The 19588-nt window shown below is 40.6% G+C and overlaps 1 protein-coding gene across 17 annotated transcripts in view; it reads right to left on the bottom strand.

Moving 5' to 3' along the window:
* Window positions 1-19588, bottom strand: part of LARP4 (La ribonucleoprotein 4) — an 81510-nt gene that overhangs the window by 50532 nt on the left and 11390 nt on the right. For 9 of the 17 annotated variants that reach the window (XM_012441389.3, XM_012441387.2, XM_064377068.1 and 6 more), the window contains 2 exons: window positions 2163-2310; window positions 588-743 (listed from right to left, as the gene is read on the bottom strand). In XM_012441389.3, coding sequence (XP_012296812.2) covers window positions 588-743; window positions 2163-2310 — 304 coding nt within the window. Of the gene's footprint in view, window positions 1-587; window positions 744-2162; window positions 2311-4580; window positions 4625-15091; window positions 15141-19588 lie in introns of those variants that run through there. The other 8 variants (XM_012441395.2, XM_012441393.2, XM_021665947.2 and 5 more) reach the window with 4 other exon arrangements.

Below are 19588 nucleotides of genomic sequence, written 5' to 3'. Positions count from 1 at the left end.
ATCTCAGGATTATAGGAGCATGCCACCACGTTGCCTTTTTTTTTTCCCCAGTATGATACAGTGTTTCACCATGTTGACCAGGCTGGTCTTGAACTCCTGACCTCAAGTGATCTATACTTGAGTGAGACTTCGTCTCAAAAAACAAATAAAATAAAATAATCTGGGGCCAGGCGCAGTGGCTCACGCCTGTAATCCCAGCACTTTGGGAGGCCGAGGTGGGTGAATCACGAGGTCAAGAGATCGAGACCATCCTGGTCAACATGGTGAAACCCCGTCTCTACTAAAAATACAAAAAATTAGCGGGGCATGGTGGTGCGTGCCTGTAATCCCAGCTACTCAGGAGGCTGAGGCAGGAGAATTGCCTGAACCCAGTAGGCAGAGGTTGCGGTGAGCCAAGATCACGCCATTGCACTCCAGCCTGGGTAACAAGAGCGAAACTGCATCTCAAAAAAATAAAAAAAATAAAATAATCTTCTTTTCAAATAAAAAAATAATGCCATAGGTTTATCAGAACAAGGATATAGAGACTGTGCATGTGGGGGATGTGCTGTACTCTCTCATTTTAACAATAAAACCATCAAGTTTACCAGAAACATCATATATTTGGTAACTCAGATCTTCTGGTCCTAAAATCATCCCATCAGTTGACTCTTCAATGCCTGTAGTACTTCTTGCGGTTTCACAAGACGAAGAATACATTACTTCGTATTCTTTACATATATCTTCTGAGAGCTCTGCATTACCTGTATTAAAGACAGACACTGAAAGTAAATAGGAATTCTTTAAATTCCATTTTCAGGAACTTTGGGCAGTAACTCACCTATAAAAAGATTTTAAGGAATTCTACCAGTTGGGAATATGTTCGAATGGTTTTTGTTTGTTTGTTTGTTTTTCCGAGACAGAGTCTTGCTCTGTCACCCATGCTGGAGTGCAGTGGCATGATCTCAGCTCACTGAAAATTCCACCTCCCAAGTTCAAGCAATTCTCCTGCATCAGCCTCCTTAGTACCTGGGATTACAGGCACCCATCATCATGCCGGGCTAATTTTTGTATTTTTAGTAGAGATGGGGTCTCCCCATGTTGGCCAGGGTGGTCTTGAACTCCTGACCTCGTGATCCACCTGCCTTGGCCTCCCAAAGTGCTGGGATTACAGGCATGAGCCACCATGCCTGGCTGTTCACATGGTTTTAAGCAAGAGCTATCATTCCGAGAGAGTTAAGTTTTAACATTTACCGATAAACTAAAATGATTAATTGCTAAAATGTACACAGCATTATCCATGTATCAGACTACTCCATGTACTTTATTCATTTAATTCTCATAAAATCCTATGCTGTAATTATTATTGTTTTACAGATGGAGGCAAAAAGCACAGAGAAATTAAGTTATTTGCCCAAGGACGAACAGTGAGTAAATAGCACAGTCAATGATGGTAGATAAAAGCTAATTTATAAATATCACTTTTATAGATGGGCTGCATGGTGAACCCAAAGACACAGCTACTACTTGAAATTAGTGGCAATCTATTCATGTTAGATGTAAATGAGAATTTTATACAAACTACATGTTAAACATTTATAAATGCTGGATGCTGTATGTTTAAGGGAAAAAAATTTTATGAATATACTTCATCAAATACTCAAAGGATGTATCCTGGCCAGGTACAGTGGCTCACATCTGTAATCCCAGCACTTTGGGAGGCCAAGGCTGGTGGATCATTTGAGGTCAGGAGTTCAAGATCAGCCTGGCCAACGTGGTAAAACCCTATCTCTACTAAAAATACAAAAGTTCAGCTGGGCGCAGTGGCTCATGCCTATATCTCAGCATTTTAGGAGGCCAAGGCGGGTGGATCACCAGCCCAGACAACATCGTGAAACCCTGTCTCTAATAAAAATACAAAAATTACCCGGCGTGGTGGCGGGCACCTGTAATCCCAGCTAATTTGGAGGCTGAGGTAGGAGAATTGCCTGAACCTGCGAGGCAGAAGTTGCAGTGAGCGAAGATCGTTCCACTGTACTCCAGCCTGAGTGATAGAGCAAGACTCCGTCTCAAAAAAAAAAAAGTGGGGAGAATGTATCTCAAGTTCAATAAACTTGCTTGGCCATACTTGGCCATATGTTTAACCAAACTGTAATTTTTATGATCAAATATTTAAGACTTACCCTCAGGATGAGCACCTGATGTAGCTGTTGTTTCATGCCAACAACTTCCGGCTCCATGAGTTACTGGGGTGGCATCAGTATTTCCAGGGGCAATTTCTTGCCATACTTTGGCATTAGGATTTAAACCAGTTCCTTTAGATGTTACCTGCTAAATAATCGAAGGATCTATTTGTAAATTTTAAAAATTAGAGCATGAAAATTACAAATTTAGATAAAATTGCTTTTCCATTACTTAAAAGTGAGGGAGAAACCCAATAATTCTATTTAACAAATAGCAAATAATATTGTTTTTGATCAACTTGAAAGTTTGAAATAGCTATATAAAATTTAGCTTCCTATATAATAAAAAATAAGTATCTCTATAAAACATTAAAATAGAAATACTGCCCAGGTGCAATGGCTCATGCCTGTAAACCCACCACTTTAAGAGGCTGAGCCAGGAGGATAGCATGAGCCCAGAAAGTTCAAGGCTACAGTCAGCTATAAACATACCACTACACTCCAGTCAGGAGACAGAGGGAGACCCTGTCTCAGAAAAAGATATAAAATAGAAATACTGCTTTACCCCAACCTACTTACAAGTGTCACAAAATTTACTTAAACTATTTACATAACTCCTGAGACACTTGTGTATTTGTGCATCTATGGCAAATTTTTTGTTTTTTTTTTTTAACAGTAACTTTCCAGAATATTATGAATTTTTATTGTCATCTGAGCTGTGACGGAGACTTCGGAGTCTGAACAATTCTAACACTGGAAATTTTATCCCAAGTTAAAAGCAGTGATGTGCTTTATATTGGAATTTTTTTTCCATCTGTCCTCAAAGTGTATGTTCTTAATGTCCATAGCGTAACTATTTTAAATAGTACCATTTAAAGTAATCTCTTGAGGCAGGGTGCAATGGCTCATTCCTGTAATCCCAGCACTTTGGGAGGCCAAGGCAGGCGGATCGCTTGAGCGCATGAGTTCAAGACCAGCCTGAGCAACATGGCGAAACCCTGTCTCTACAAAAAATACAAAATTAGCACACGTGGTGGTAGGCGCCTGTAGTCCCAGGGAGGCTGAGGTGGAAAGATGGCTTGAGCCTGGGAGACAGAGGTTGCAGTGAGCCAAGTTTGCATAACTGTACTCCAGCCTGGGAGACAGAGTGAGACTCTGTCTCAAAACAAAACAAAACAAAAAAACACACACAAAACAAATATAATGCCCTGTTCCATGTCTAGGTTCATTCATATCTTGGGAGCAAGGGCAGAGCCTCAAAATGGTGGTGGTAGTGAGGAATATTTTGTCACCTAGAATTTCCAAGTGTAAGATAGTTAAGTATAGACCTTTTAATCATTTTTATTATTGTCTCAAAATTCCCTATAGAAAATACATGTGTTTTCTACCCACAGGAGGGCAGTACTCTCCCACCTCTCTGCCTTTGGTAGCCACTGATTTGAAGCTGAGTTGACTGGTGAATGTGGTGTTGGAATTTAGGTACCAAATAATTTGTGTGTTGAGAAGGGGATAATCTATTTTAATGAAATTTGCTACTCATATGTATGCCCTAAAAAATAATCATTACAGCATAAGAAGAAGTACAACTAAGCACTGTGGACTGGAGGTGGGATACCCACCCAGCAAGCCCACCCTAATGTGCCATCTGAGGACCTGCAGAAAGGACAGTGAGGAAGGAGACAGCAGCCTCAGTCCAGAGATCACCCTATCCACCTCCCTCAGGGGTTCAATGTAGTTTGATCCTGACATTCAACCCTTCATGTCCTCCTTCCTGGTCAGGAAGATGGTTGGGTATAGTGGGTGGAGGCAGGGAGGAGGAGGTACAGAACGGGGTGCAATATTCGAGTAGAGAGATTCTAGAGAAGGGCAAACTAGGGTGGATAACTATGGAATTAAACAGAAGAAAGAAGCCTCTATTTGTAACCTTGGAATCCTGCAGGGGAAGAAGGAGTAAACAGGCAAGGGGAGGTGGGAAGGAGAAGCTGAGGAGGAGATAACTTACTTATTTCTCCCTGCCTCTTTTGAAAAGTTCCACTCCTTTATGTTAATCCCAGTCTGAGACAGGACCAGAGAGTTTCCAGGGACTAACTGGTAGTTTGTGTCCCAGGGGGGACAAATAATCTAGGAAGTGAATTGCAGAGCTGGCAGGAAAAGCTGGGATCCACCTCAGTAAGACCCAGTTCCTGGCTCCAAGTGAGCTTTCGCACTGATGCCGTAGGTGACAATAAGAGAGATGATGAAGATGCCAAAGCCCACCCCTAAGGGTGATAAATTCAAACTCTTTAGGTACAGCATAATTTTTGACTGATAGCAAAATAGAACTCTGAGGAGCTTGTGATAGCCCAGCTCTCCTGCCATGTCAACAATATTTGACATTAATTATTTTTCAATAGGAGAAAAATGCATGTATTTACATACCTATTCTCCTTCTTTCCTCCATTCTGAGAATACCAAATATGTGCCTACCAAGAAGATGGCAGATGGTAAAGGTACAGCTCTCAGACACAGAGATCAAACTTTTGAATCCCGATAAATACAAAGAGTACAATATTCATTTAGTAAATAAGATCTGTACATGAAAAAGACACAGTGAAAGAACCATATACCTATTAGAAATACCCCTAACTCATGGAGTTGCTATGCAGAGTAGTATGTGGATTAAGTAACGCAAAATCATCATTACAAGGTAGTTTAATAATCACTGTCTAAACACACAATGATTGAGATGCTGGAATCACTCCTGAATCCAGTAACAGCTCTAATACAAACTTTTTATTATTGTGTGATCTTGGCAAAATTTCTTCACTCTTCTGAGTCTCAATTTTTGTCACTGTAAATTGAGGTAAAACATCCTTATTTTTATTTTTATTATTTCCAGAGACAAGGTCTCCTCTGTCGCCTAGGCTGGAGTGCAGTGGTATGCTCACAGCTCACTGCAGCCTCAAACTCCAGGGTTCACATGATGCTCTTGCTTTAACCTCCTGAGTAGCTAGGACTACAGGCATGGAACACCATGCCCTGCTAAGTAAAAAAATTTTTTTGGCAGAGTTGGGTTCTCATTAAGTTGCCCAGGCTAGTCTCAAACTCCTGGCCCCAACAGAACCTCTCAACATCAGCCTCCCAAATCACTGGGATTATAGGCATGAGCCACTGCACTGTGCCAAAGTCCTTATTTTAAAAATTACATTACATTAATGCTTGAAATTAATAATCAGTATAAACACTGCCTCGGCCGGGTGCAGTGGCTCACGCCTGTAATCCCAGCACTTTGGGAGGCAGAGGCAGGCGGATCACAAGGTCAGGAGTTCAAGACCAGCTTGACCAATATGGTGAAACCCCATCTCTACTGAAAACACAAAAACTAGCCAGGCGTGGTGGCACATGCCTGTAAACTCAGGTACTCAGGAGGCTGAGGGAGGAGAATTGCTTGAACCTGGGAGGTGGAGATTGCAGTGAGTCGAGATTGCGCCACTGCACTCCAGCCTAGGCCAGAGAGCGAGGCTCCGCCTCCAAACAACAACAACAGCAAACCACTGCATATCCTCTTTTATAAAGCATGTTGGTTTTGAATGGAAGGCAATTCTGCTGTCTCACCTCAAGAGTAGACTACACAAACACCAATGCATTCTATCAAAATAACTGCATGGTATAACTGCATGGTGAAGTTAAATGTAAACTATTATGTCATAGAAAATTAGCTTTGAAAAAAAAACATAAAATGACAAAAGATGACTATAGGATGCTATAAAACTGAAACCTAAAAAACCTAAAAAGACTAAGAAAATAGGCCGGGCACAGTGGCTCCCGCCTGTAATCCCAGCACTTTGGGAGGCTGAGACAGGTGGATCACCTGAGGACAGGAGTTCAAGACAGCCTGGCCAACATGGTGAGACCCTGTCTCTAACAAAATACAAAAATAATCTGGGCACCACGGTGGCAGGTACCTGTAATCCCAGCTACTTGGAGGTTGAGGCAGGAGAATCACTTGAGCTTGGGAGGCAGAGGTTGCAGTGAGCCGAGACGGTGCCACTGCACTCCAGCTTGGGCAATAGAGCAAGACTCCATATCAAAAACAAAACAAAAAAAGACTAAGAAAAAAAATTTTTTAAGTACACGTGCATGCATGTAAATAGGAAAATAAAGTACTATTTATATTTATGAGTTTGGCAAAGTGCTTAAGAATAATTTCCCAGCCAGGTGCGGTGGTTCATGCCTGTAACCTGGTCTAGCTACTGTAGTAGATCATGTTTCCTTCCAGTCTATAACCACATGCTTAGGTACTTCTTGCAATTGTAATAATCTGTGAGTTGTAATCATTGTGTGGTTAATCCTGTTTCTAGAGTCAGGCTGCCTGTTTGAATCCTTCCTTCATATTTCATTGTTATATGTCTTTAATTGGGTATGTTATTTCTCTGTGCCTCTCATGAAGGGATAATCTATAAAAGAGAGATACTAGTACTTACACTGTTTTAAGAAGTAGGTGAGATGATGCATATAAAGCATCTGTACAGTGTCTAACCCACAGAATTGTTTAACACATTTGCTTTTATTATGGCAATTATAGCTTTCTTTTCCTCTCCATTATGTGAAAGCATTTTCCAGTTTTCTTTTTTTTTTTTTTAGACGAGTCTTGCTCTGTCACCAGGCTGGAGCACAGTAGCCACGACCTTGGCACACTGCAACCTCTGTCTCCCAGGTTCAAGGGATTTTCCTGCCTTGGCTTCTCGAGTAGCTGAGACTACAGGTATGCACCACCACATCCAGCTGGTTTTTGTATTTTTAGTAGAGATGGGGTTTCACCATGTTGGCCAGGATGGTCTCAATCTCTTGACCTCATGATCCACCTGCCTCGGCCTCCCAAAGTGTTGGCATTACAGGTGTGAGCCACCGCACTCAGCTGCATTTTCCAGTTTTCATACTTTTCCATATTTAATCAACCCAAAGATGCATATTTTTGCACATTTTAATTTTGAAAATTGGGAAACATCTTAAAATATTTGGTGTGTCACAGCTGAATAAACAGTAATTTTTTCTTTGAGATAGCAGTATCCCATCAGATTTATAAAATTTGTTAATTGGTATCTATAATTTTGGATTGCTGTGTAATACTTTATGTAGTGAGTCTATCATAATTTCCTGTATTCCTCACCTGTTTAAACAGGGGTATTTGCATTTCTTAGCATTCTTAACTAATGCTAATATATGTGGAAATATGAGTTGCATCTTTTTATTTATTTATTTATTTTCTTGAGATGGAGTCTCACTCTGTCGCCCAGGCTGGAGTGCAGTGGCGAGATCTCAGGTCACTGCAACCTCTGCCTCCCAGGTTCAAGTGATTTTCCTGCCTTAGTCTCCCAATTAGCTGGGATTACAGGCACACGCCACCACACCCAGCTAATTTTTTTGTATTTTTAGTAGAGATGGGGTTTTGCCACATTGGTCAGGCTAGTCTCGAACTCCTGACCTCAGGTGATCCGCCCACCTCAGTCTCCCTAAGTGCTGGGATTACAGGCATGAGCCACCACGTCTGGCCTTTTAGAACTTCTTAGTAAATTATCTCAAGTTGTGCTTTCTCTGAAGATACTTATTTTCCCTCCACCCTTGCCATATAAAGAATTCTCAATAGGCATACAACCCCATTCAGGCATTCTAAAGACATTCCTGTACTTTCTGGTTTACACTATTGCTAACAAGCAATCAGCCATCAGGTTAGCAGCCTTTGTTAATCTCTCTTTACTCTCTGATTGCTTAAATCTTTGTTAATGGTGTTTTACAATCATTAAAAGTCTAAGTGTGGAATTGTTTTTTATTTGATATAAATGGAATCCACTGAACTCCCTGACATCTTTCATCAGTTCTGCAAAATTCTCAGCCATTCTCTCTTAAAATGTTCACTCTTCATCAACCGCTCTATTATTTCCTTTTGAAACCCCAATAAAATATACACTACTGGCCAGTGTGGTGGCTCACGCCTGTTATCCCAGCACTATGGGAGGCCTAGGTGTATAGATCACCTGAGGTCGTGAGTTTGAGAACTGCCTGACCAACATGGAGAAATCTTGTCTCTACTAAAAATACAAAATTAGCCAGGCGTGGTGGCGCATGCCTGTAGTCCCAGCTAACTCAGGAGGCTGAGGCAGGAGGCAGAGGTTGCAACAAGCTAAAATCACGCCATTGCACTCCAGCCTGGGCAACAAGAGCAAAACTCCATCTCAAAAAAAAAAAAAAAAAAAATACACACACACACACGCACACACAACCTTGTCATCATATGTTCCACGTATTAAGTTCTTTCCTATTTTCCATTTTGTTGTCTTTCTCTAGCTGCATTCTGAACAATTTCTTATGATCTTTCTTCCAGTTTACCAATTTTCTCAAGCTGTTTCCAACTTGCTGTTCAACTTGTCTAGTAAGTTTCTAAGCTCCCTTTTTACATTTTTTATTTCTTAAAGTTCCTTTTAGTTCTTTCCTCAAATCTATGTGATCAATTTTTTTGTCTCTGGATCATCTTTTTTCTTCTTTTAAGCATATGAAACATTTTAATTTTATAATTTACACTTGATAATTCCAATATTTGTAATTTTGAGACTTGTTTTTTCTGCTAATCATGATCCTAATGACCTACATGCTTCATAATATCACACTGTAAGGCCATTTTTCTTAGAACTTTGTAAGAATTTTATTAAAGATTATGTTTAAATGAGCTTGTTTTTAAACAGAGTCTCACTCTGTTGCCCAGGCTGGAGTGCAGGGGCGTGATCACAGCTCACTGCAGTCTTGAACTCCTAGGATCAAGCGATCCTCCCACTTCAGCCTGGTGACCGGCTGGGACTACAGGTTTGAGCCACCACATGGATAGGTTGTTTTCATTTTTGTAGAGATGGGGTATGGCTATGCTGTCTGGCCAGTCGTGAACTCCTAGCCTCAAAGGATCATCTCACCTTGGCCTCCCAAAGTGCTGGAATTATAGGCATGACCCACCACAATAGGACTAAATGGGCACTTAAGGAGAGAATTTGTTTTACTTTTGCTAGATGTCTGCCTAGGAAGACTATCAATCTGGACTAGATTTAAATTTTCAATTTGAGTGTTTTTTTTTTGAAACAATAGGTAGTGCAAATTCTAGCCATATTTTGGTATCAAAGAGGATTTGTGTTTACAATTATCAAAGACCTCTCTTGCACCAACCCAGAGCCAAGGTTGCTAACCTGATGGCTGATTGCTTCTTAGCAATAGTGTAAACCAGAAAGTACAGGAATGTCTTTAGAATGCCTGAATGGGGTTGACTGGGCAACTTGGCAAAATCCTGTTTCTACAAGGATTTTTAAATATTTCAATTAATTTACATAAATAAATTAAATATTTTAATTAATTTTTATAATATTTAAAGAAACCTAGCCAGGCGTAGGGGTACGTGCCTACAGTCCCAACTACTTGAGAGACTGAAGCAAGAAGATCACTTGCGTTCAGGAGGTCAAGGCTGAAAAGAGCCATGAGGTATTCTCAAACTAGCTAATTCACAGTATTTCAAGAATATCAGTATTTTCTTCTTAAAGCTATATTAAAGAGTAATTCCAACAATTGAGACAATTATGGTATAACAGAAAAAAAAATTAACTTTATTCTGCCACCCAATAATTATGTAAGCATCTCGTTTCTCTATCTTTAAGAACATAACACCTAGGCCAGGCACAGTGGCTCATGCCTGTAATCCCAAAGGGAAGACAAGGTTGGTGGATCACTTGAAGTCAGGAGTTTAAGACCAGCCTGGCCAATATGGTGAAACACCATCTCTACTAAAAATACAAAACTTAGCCAGGCGTGTTGGCATGTAGCTGTAGTCCCAGCCACTTGGGAGGCTGAGGCAGGAAAATCACTTAAACCTGGGAGGCAGAGGCTACAGTGAGCCAAGACTGTGCCACTGCACTCCAGCCTGGGTAACAGAGTGAGACTCCGTCTCAAAAAATTAATTAATTAATTTAAAATAGATGTCTTTTATTACGTAGTGCTTCTTGGCTTTTGGTTTCAAGCTGCTAGAAGCTTTTACAATAATAGCAAAACCAGTAACAAAATAACCCTTAGAAAGGGAGCTAAAGCATCTTTACAGAAGCATAATGAATAACTATAGCAACATCTTAGATTATAGATGTTAATTCACAACTTCCTCATAACTTAATTAGCTCAGGGAGGAAACCAACTAGTTTTCAAACAGCCCCACCAAGAGAGGTAATAAGGTATTATTTAAGAACTTATAAGCAGGAATTTTCAAAAGCAAGACACTTTCATATTTGCCACTATATAGAAATGCAAATAGTGCTCGTTGTACGAAAAGTATCTTATAAAATTTTTTAAACAATCACTATTCAAATCCACTCTGGCTAAATTAAGCAGAAGAGTTTTGTTTTGCTTTTGTGAGACAGGGTCTCACTCTTTTGTCCAGGCTGTAGCAGTAGCACCACTTAAGCTCACTGCAGCTTCAACCTCCCGGGATCAAGCAATACTCCCACCTCAGCCTCCCAACTAGCTGGGACTTTAGGTACATGCCACCACATCTGGCTAATTTTTGTCCTTTTTTGTAGAGACAGGATTTCATCATGTTGTGCAGGCTGGTCTCGAACTCCTGATTTCAACCTATCAGCCCACCTCAGACTCCCAAAGTTCTGGGATTACAGGAGTGTGCCAGCACGCCCAGCCTGAAAGGTAATTATTTTTTGAGATGGGGTCTCACTCCATTGCCTAAGCTGGACTGCAGTGGTGCGACCTTGGCCCATTGCAACCTCTGCCTCCCAGGCTCTAAGGGATCCTCCTACCTCAGCGTCTTGAGTAGCTAGGACCACAGGCACGTGCCACCATGCCCAGGTAATTTTTCTGTTTTCTTCAGTACAGACAGGGTTTCACCATGTGGCCCAGGCTGATCTCAAACTCTTGAGCTCAAGCGATTCACCCACCTTAGCCTCCCAAACAAAATGCTGGTATTACAGGTGCTGAGTCACTGAAGCCGGTTCACCTGAAAGGTTTGTTTTTTTTTTTTTTGAGACAGAGTCTCACTCTATCGCCAGGCTGGAGTGCAGTGAGGCATGATCCTGGCTCACTGCAACTTCCGTTTTCCAGTTTCAGCCTCCTGAGTAGCCGGGACTACAGGCACGCACAACCATGCCCAGCTCATTTGTTTGTATTTTTAGTAGAGACAGGGTTTCACCATGTTGGCCAGGATGGTCTTGATCTCTTGACCTCATCATCCACCTACCTCAGCCTCCCAAAGTGCTAGGATTACAGGTGTGAGCTACCGTGCCCAGCCCTGAAAGGTAATGATTAAAGAAGAGTATCACTACTCCTATTGTCACTGGGAGGGCTAAAAAAATAGATGCAAAGATAATATCACCCAAAATAATGTTGCACAAGTGGTCTGGTGAGGAAACCACTATCCCTGTCACCACCAGGCACTAAATAACAAGATTCAAATCCATTATAACCTTTACTACTGCCAGCACCAAAGCCACATCTCTCTATTGGGAACTCAATCTGCAACTATCACCTCCACTTAAAACTGAACAACCCTGCTGCCATTCCTAACTGCAAAATGGAAGTTATAAATAGAACCTTCACTTCCTTATATTGTGTACTTTCAAAGAGAAATCATCTGAGTGTGTCTGTAGGTCACATGCCTGCATCCAAGAGAACATGGAGGACAGAGGCCGTGGCTCACGCCTATAATCCTAACACTTTGGAAGTCCAAGACGAGTGGATCACTTGAGATTAGGCATTTGAGACCAGCCTGGGCTACGTGGCAAAACCCCATCACTACAGAAAAAAAAAAAAACAAGAATTAGCTGGGCATGATGACTCATGTCTGTAGTCCCAGCTACTTGGAGGGCTGAGACAAGAAGACCGCTTGAACCTGGGAGGTGGAGGCTGCAGTAAGCTGAGATCGTGCCACTGCACTCCAGCATGGGTGACAAAGTGAGTCTGTCTCAAAAAAAAAAAAAAAGAGAGAGAGAGAAGCTGGGAATTTGAGTTTTCACTAGCACACATAATGAGGAGGCCTGACCCATAACATGTGCAATTTTGCAAATATAGACACTCAACCAAAAATTGGAAGGCTTCGGATATGACAAATAGTCACCATAAGGGACTAAGGCCAATGTTTAACATACAAAGTTGGAGGATTACGATCAGGAGAAAAAACGTTTTCTCCTGATAGGGTATACTATTTCATTAAATATTTAATAACTGATTGAAATAATTAATAAATATATTCCCTTCAGCAGTATACTACCCCAAAATCTGATGTGTCCCTGATGATTAATGGTGCTAGGAATACTCAAAGTGTAAGGTCTATGGCATATAGACAAGCAGTACTTCTGGGCATATTAATATTTTTCATCAGCCTATATATATTTTATTTTATTTATTTTTGAGATGGAGTCTCACTCTGTTGCTCAGGCTGGAGTGCAGTGGTGCAATCTTGGCTCACTACAACCTCCACCTCCCAGGTTCAAGTGATTTTCCTACCTCAGCCTCCTGAGTAGCTAGGATTACATGCGCACACCACCACACCAAGCTAATTTTTGTATTTTTAGTAGAGATAGGGTTTCACCATGTTGGCTAGGCTGGTCTTGAACTCCTGACCTCATGATCTGCCCACCTCAGCCTTCCAAATGCTGGGATTACAGGCATGAGCCATCGCGCCCGGCTAAGACTACACATTTTAAAAGCCATTGATACATGCAAAAAGACATATAAAAGGTTGTATAGTGAAGTATTGATACCACAAGTAAAAAACTGAAAACTACCTCAATGTCCACCTATTGGTGAATAGTTAAATATGGTGTATCTTGGGCCATTTACTAATATGGAAATTGTTCCAGTGCATATTGTTCAGTGAAAAAAGTCAAGTTGCAAAACAATAAGCACTTTATATCATCATTTCTATAAACAAACAGAATCACCATACAGATAAATATATAGATATAGGCTACGCACGGTGGTGCATGTCTGTAATCCCAGAGCTTCTGAAGGCTGAGGCTAGCGGATCGCTTGACCCCAGGAATTCAAGATCAGCCTGGGCAACACAATGCAACCCTGTCTCTACAAAATCACACAAATTAGCCAGGCATGGTGGCATGCACCTCTAGTCCCAGGTACTTGGGAAGCTGAGGTGAGAGGATGGCTTGAGCATGGGAGGAGATTGCAGTAAGCCAAGATAATGCCACTGCACTCCAGCCTGGATGACAGAGCAAGAGTCTGTCTCAACAAAACAAATCCCCACCACCACAACAACAAAAAACCCAGAGAAGACCTGAAAGGTTACAGTACTGTTAACGACAGAATTACAAATTACTAAGATTGTTTGCTGAACATGAAAACTGTGCAAAGGACAGACTGAAATAGTTTATGATAAGATATCATTTTTACCCTATTGAACAGCCCAGATTCAAGACTATTTTGATAAGCATAAAAAGTAAAAATCAGTCCAGGCACAGTGGCTCACACCTGCAATCCTACCACTTTGGAAGGCCGAGGCGGGCAGATCACCTGAGGTCAGGAATTCAAGACCAGCCTGGCCAACATGGTGAAACACCATTTCTACTAAAATACAAAAATTAGCCAGGCATAATGGCAGGTGCCTGTAATACCAGCTACTCGTGAGGCTGAGATGGGAGAATCGCTTGAATCCAGAATGTGCTGCGTTAATGATATTTTGATCAAGGACAAACTGCACATATAACAGTGGTCCCATAAGATTATAATGGTGATACCATATAGCCTAGTGTGTAGAAGGCTATACCATCTAGATTTGTATAAATATTTTCTGATGTTCACATAATAAAATCCACAACACATCCCTCAGGATGTATCCCTGACCAAGGCAAAATTGAATTTAAAAAGTTTTGAAAAATGCAGGAAAAAATCCAGAAAGCATGGGAAATGTTCACTATAATACTGTAAAATATACATATTATAGCATATTTTAGTTGTATATGATAGTATCCATATACAACTAAAATCCTTACCATCTCCAAAGTAATGTGTTTTTGCATGCTACTGAGTTAACTGATGGCTGGTAGCCCCTAAGTCAGTTTAACTAGAATAAAATCTATCTTTTCATTTCAATTCTAGAGAGCCAAGTTGGTTTTTTTTGTTTGTTTTTTTTGTTTTTGAGATGGAGTCTCACTCTGTCACCCAGGCTAGAGTGCAATGGCATGATCTCAGCTCACTGCAACCTCCGCCTCCTGGGTTCAAGCGATTCTCCTGCCTCAGTCTCCTCAGTAACTGGGATTGCAGGCGCCCACCACCACACCTGGCTAATTTTTGTATTTTTAATAAAGATGGGGTTTCATCATGTTGGTCAGGCTGGTCTCGAACTCCTGACCTCATGATCCGCCCACTTCTGCCTCCAAAGTGATGAGATTACAGGCGTGAGCCACCTGCCCAGACAATAGCCAAGTTTTATTCATCTTCTCACCACAGTTTAACAAAGACAGCCATCACAATCTTGATCACTTCCACAAAAGCCCTTGAGTTTACATAGTTGCAAAAAGTATCTACTAAACAATGTAAATTGTCCAAATGCATGCTAAACTATCTGCCAACATATACATAGTATGCAAGCACATGGATACACAACAAAAATATCCAAACTATCTGTAAAACTGACAGTTAATCAACACCCTTATTTCTAAGCAATACGTCATCCCCAAATAAGCCAAAGGCAGTCCGGATTATTGGCCCATTTAATGCTAAATTCTACTTTCAGAGAGATAAAAAGGAAAGGAAAAAAGAGAACCACCAAATTCTTGTAAAAATGGTATCTTCCTGTCCTAAAATGCTATAGATCTAAAGAAACAGAACCAACAGTTAGGGAAAAAATAACCATAAATATGGTACAACCATCTCTTTGGACATACATAACCTTTTGTTTTACTTACCTATTTACTATCAGAAACAGAAATCCCATGCCACTTAACCCCATAAATGCTGTAAAACAGAAATAAAATGTATAAATTGATTAAATGTATTTTGCCCCATGGCAGATCAATCATCCAGGTTCAATTTCACATCTCCCATACTGAGAGGGCTACTACTAAGTTACAAGTACTTAGGGAAAAAAACAAACAAACAAAACCTGTCATTTCCTCCCATATAACTTCAGAATCCTACCAGAAGATGCATAGGGCTATTTTACAAAAAGTAAAAATGAAAATTAAAGTGGGAATTCTTCACTCATTCAGAGAATAGAAATAACATTTATGGAACACTTAATTCATCTTCTTAACAATCTCAGTTAAGTCCTATTATCAACCACTTTTTTTTTTACAGACAAGGAAAAAGTTACTTTACTTCAAGGTAAAGTAACCTGCTCACAGTTACATAGCTATTAAGACAAAATCAGGATTTAAATCTAAGGAATCTAGGGGCCGGGCATGGTGGCTCACGCCTGTAATCCCAGCAGTTTGGGAGGATGAGGCCAGTGGATCACTTGAGGTCAGGAGTTCAAGACCAGCCTGGCCAACATGGAAACCCCGTCTCTACAAAAAATACAAAAACCAGCCAGGTGTGGTGGTGGGCACCTGTAATTCCAGTTACTCAGGAAGCTGAGGCAGAAGAATCGCTTGAACCCAGAAGGCAGAGGTAGCAGTAAACTGAGATGGTGTCACTGCACTCCAGCCTAGGCAACAAGAGTGAAACTCAGTCTCGAAAAGAAAAAACAAAGAAAGAGAAGAAAGAAAGAAAGGAAGGAAGGAAAAGGAAAAGGAAAAGGAAAGGAAAGGAAAGGAAAGGAAAGGAAAAGGAAAGGAAAGGAAAAGAAAGAAGAAAAGAATTATTTTATTTTTGCCCAGGAGGCAATCTTGGCTCACTGTAGCCTCCATCTCCACCTCCCACCTCCCAGGTGCCTGCATTTTCCCACCTCAACCTCCCAAGTAGCTGGGACCACAGGTACGTGCCACTAAACCTGGCTACTTCTTATATTTTTTGTAAAAATGGGTTTTCCCATGTTGCCCAGGTTGGTCTTGAACTTCTGGGTTCAAAGGATCCTCCCACCTCGGCCTCCCAAAGTTCTGGGATTACAGGTGTGACCCATTACACCTGGCTCAATTTTAATTTTTTATATAGCAAAGGGATCTTCCTATGTTAACCTGTTTGGGTCTTTTTTTTTTTTTTTTCCTGAGACAGAGTCTTGCTCTGTCACCCAGGCTGAAGTGCAGCAGTGCAATCTCAGCTCACTGCAACCTCCACCTCCTGGGTTCCAGCAATTCTCCTGCCTCAGCCTCCTAAGCAGCTGGGATTACAGGCATGTGCCACCACACCTACCTAATTTTTATTTATTTATTTAGTAGAGATGGGGTTTTACTATGTTGGCCAGGCTGGTCTCAAACTCCTGACCTCAAGTGATCCACCTGCCTCGGCCTCCCAAAGTGCTGGGATGACAGGCAGGAGCCACTGTACCTGGCCCTGGTTGGGTCTTGAACTCCTGGCCTCAAGCCATCCTCTTGCCTGCCTCCCAAAGTGCTAGGATTACAGGTGTGAGCCACTACGCCCAGCTTACAACTCTTTAAGTGTTTTATTCTGTCAATCCTCTTAACACCCCTATGAGATAGATATTAATATCATCCTCCTATATTATTTTTTTTTCTTAGGACAAAGTTTCACTCTTATTGCCTAAGCTGGAGTGCAATGGCGCAATCTCAGCTCACCACAACCTCTGCCTCCTGGGTTCAAGTGATTCTCTTGCCTCAGACTCCTGAGAGGCTGGGATTACAGGTATGTGCCACCATGCCTGGCTAATTTTGTGTTTTTAGTAGAGATGGGGTTCCTTGACGTCGGTTAGGCTCATCTGGAACTCCCAACCTCAGGTGATCCACCCGCCTCTGCCTCCCAAAGTGCTGGGATTACAGGGGTGAGCCACCATGCTGGGCCTACCCTCCTATGTTATTGTCCTCAATTTATAGCTAAGGAAACTGAGAAAGACGTTAAACAACTTGCCCAAGGTCAATACAACCAAAAAGTGGCTCAGTCTCAGGAGAGATTTAGACGCAGGCAGGGTGGCAGAAGAGTCCATATTTTTAGATATTATTTTCTTGCCTGATCATCAAAGAAAAAAAAGAATCTTTGATGCAATCTTGTATATGAATGTATCTTAATTTTATTCAGTCACTGCCCTCCTATTTTTTTCTTCCTCCAAGTTAAAAGGCAAAAATAATCCTATTTTCATTATCTTGCTGAACTGCAACTCTGTGCCCTATAAACTTACATTTCCCATAGCTAATATATATATTTTTTTCTTTTAATTTTTAAGACATAGGATGTCACTATGTTGCCCTGACTGGCCTCGAACTCCTGGATTCAAGCAATCCTCCCACGTCATCCTCCCAAAGTGCTGGAATTACAGCTATGAGCCACCCCACCTGGCCTGCCACAGCCAATATAATATATTTTAGTGCCCACTTATGTGCACTGTTACTTTATTAATATGGAAGGAAAAAAAAAGTCTTGCCAATAAGCACACAGTAAACCTCTAACCTCTTCTGAAAATTTACAAGTTATTATACAAACCCAAATACTTTTGAGAAGGAAAACGGGTAAAACATCTGTCCCAGAAAATAGGTGTATGCTGTGACCCTCCAGGGCACAATGGCAGGTATGGTCATCTTACCTGTTAGTTAGCAGATGAAATACTATCCGGCTATTTGCTACACAAACCCTGAATTACTGCTGACTTTTCCACCCTGAGAAGAAAATCCTCTTCTCTTCTCTCAATAACGTACAAACCCAAAAGAACTAAAATCCTCACCTCTGGAGTTTGACTTTTACGAATGCAGTCCACATCCCATCCCTAATAATATTCATCTATAGTACTCTTCTGTCTTTGGTTTAGAGCCAGTCTGTGAACCAAAGATTGGTTCAAGTGGTCGGACAAGGACACAGGTAAGACAGGAAAGATGAGTATACATTTAAACATTTCTCTTTCTTACATTTACTTACACTTCTACATTAGAATTTTTTTCAAAAGAGTAAAGTGCCTATTTGCATTGTAACATTTGTATTCCTTTAATTAATCTTCATTTTTTTGACACAGTCTTGCTGTCACCCAGGCTGGAGTACAGTAACATGATCTTGGCTCACTGCAACCTCTGCTTCAGGGTGTGCCTCAGTATCCCGAGTAGCTGGAACTACAGGCATATGCCTCAAGTGATTCACTTGCGTCGGCCTCCCTAAGTTCTGGGATTACAGATGTGAATCACCATGCCCAGCTGTATTCCTTTAAACCTCACATATAAAAACGTGTATTTTAACATACTGCCATCTTCATTCTTCTTTTAAAACTTTTATTTGCCCAACCAAAAGTATACTCTCCAACTATAAAAAAAAAACTTTAAATAATTAATCTGGTTTGCCCTAAATCAGATTAAATTAATAAGAAGGCTGAGATGAAAACTTAGAAGTTATACATCTCTTAATTAGTGCTATCTCACAGTAATTTTTACAATTATCAGTGCTATGATCACGTAGTTCAGTAAGCTTTCCAGAAATATTTACTATATAAAGTACAAATTTTGGAGGTTTTTGGAAGGCACCAATACCTTTACATCACAATATAGTTGGTTTTGAGGATTAAATGATAGTATGCCAAGCCATTACCTAACACAACCTAACTGTCAGAAGACATCATTATTCTCAAATTACAAATAAGAACTTCAGGTTCAGAGAAGTTATGTTGCCTGCCTCAGGTCATACGTTTGAACTCAAGATTCTAAAACCATTATAGAAAATCATGGTTTATAATACAAAACATTTACAATGTTTTCAAGATTGGAAACCTACCTGAAATATTAAGCCTTAAAGAAAACAAAGCTTCAGCAAACCAAAGACTATAGGAATGACAAATCAAAATGCAATGAACACTACCAGAGCCAAAGGGTCATTTTTCATTTTCAAAAGGATAGTCAAAGAGAAGGTTAGAAATCTTTTTCGTAACTTCACAGTTATAGATGGATTAATGAGTTTCTCAACTTTTTACTACCCTGCGATACAGACTCAAACTACAGCATCAAAATCTTGTTTTAAGCTCTTAGCGTAGAAAACCAAACATAGATTTGAAATGTTCGTGTCTAATATTAAGAATTACTTCCACTAGCTAGGAAGTAATAAGGAGCTGGCAAGATAGCCCAAACAAACCAAAATTGATCAAAATACAAAATAGCCCAGTGTAAGTATTTCTAGCTACTAGGATTTTATACACTGTAATCTAAAGCCTTGTGGGGGTGCTTTTACATCTTTATGTTAACTTATATGCATTTTATTCCACTTTTCACCCTCTTTTTCTACTCCATTTGCAGTCCATTGTATCTATCATTTGGCAACGCTTTTATTCATTTTTAAATTCTATATCAAGCACCAATAAGTATTCCAAAATCAAACCATTC

The sequence above is a fragment of the Aotus nancymaae genome, unplaced genomic scaffold, assembly GCF_030222135.1.
Source record: "Aotus nancymaae isolate 86718 unplaced genomic scaffold, 86718_ANA_hifiasm-v0.15.2.pri h1tg000016l, whole genome shotgun sequence".
Classification (NCBI taxonomy): Eukaryota; Metazoa; Chordata; class Mammalia; order Primates; family Aotidae; genus Aotus; species Aotus nancymaae.
Note: the sequence above shows the minus strand (reverse complement) of the source record. Positions and strands in the feature narration are given on the sequence as shown.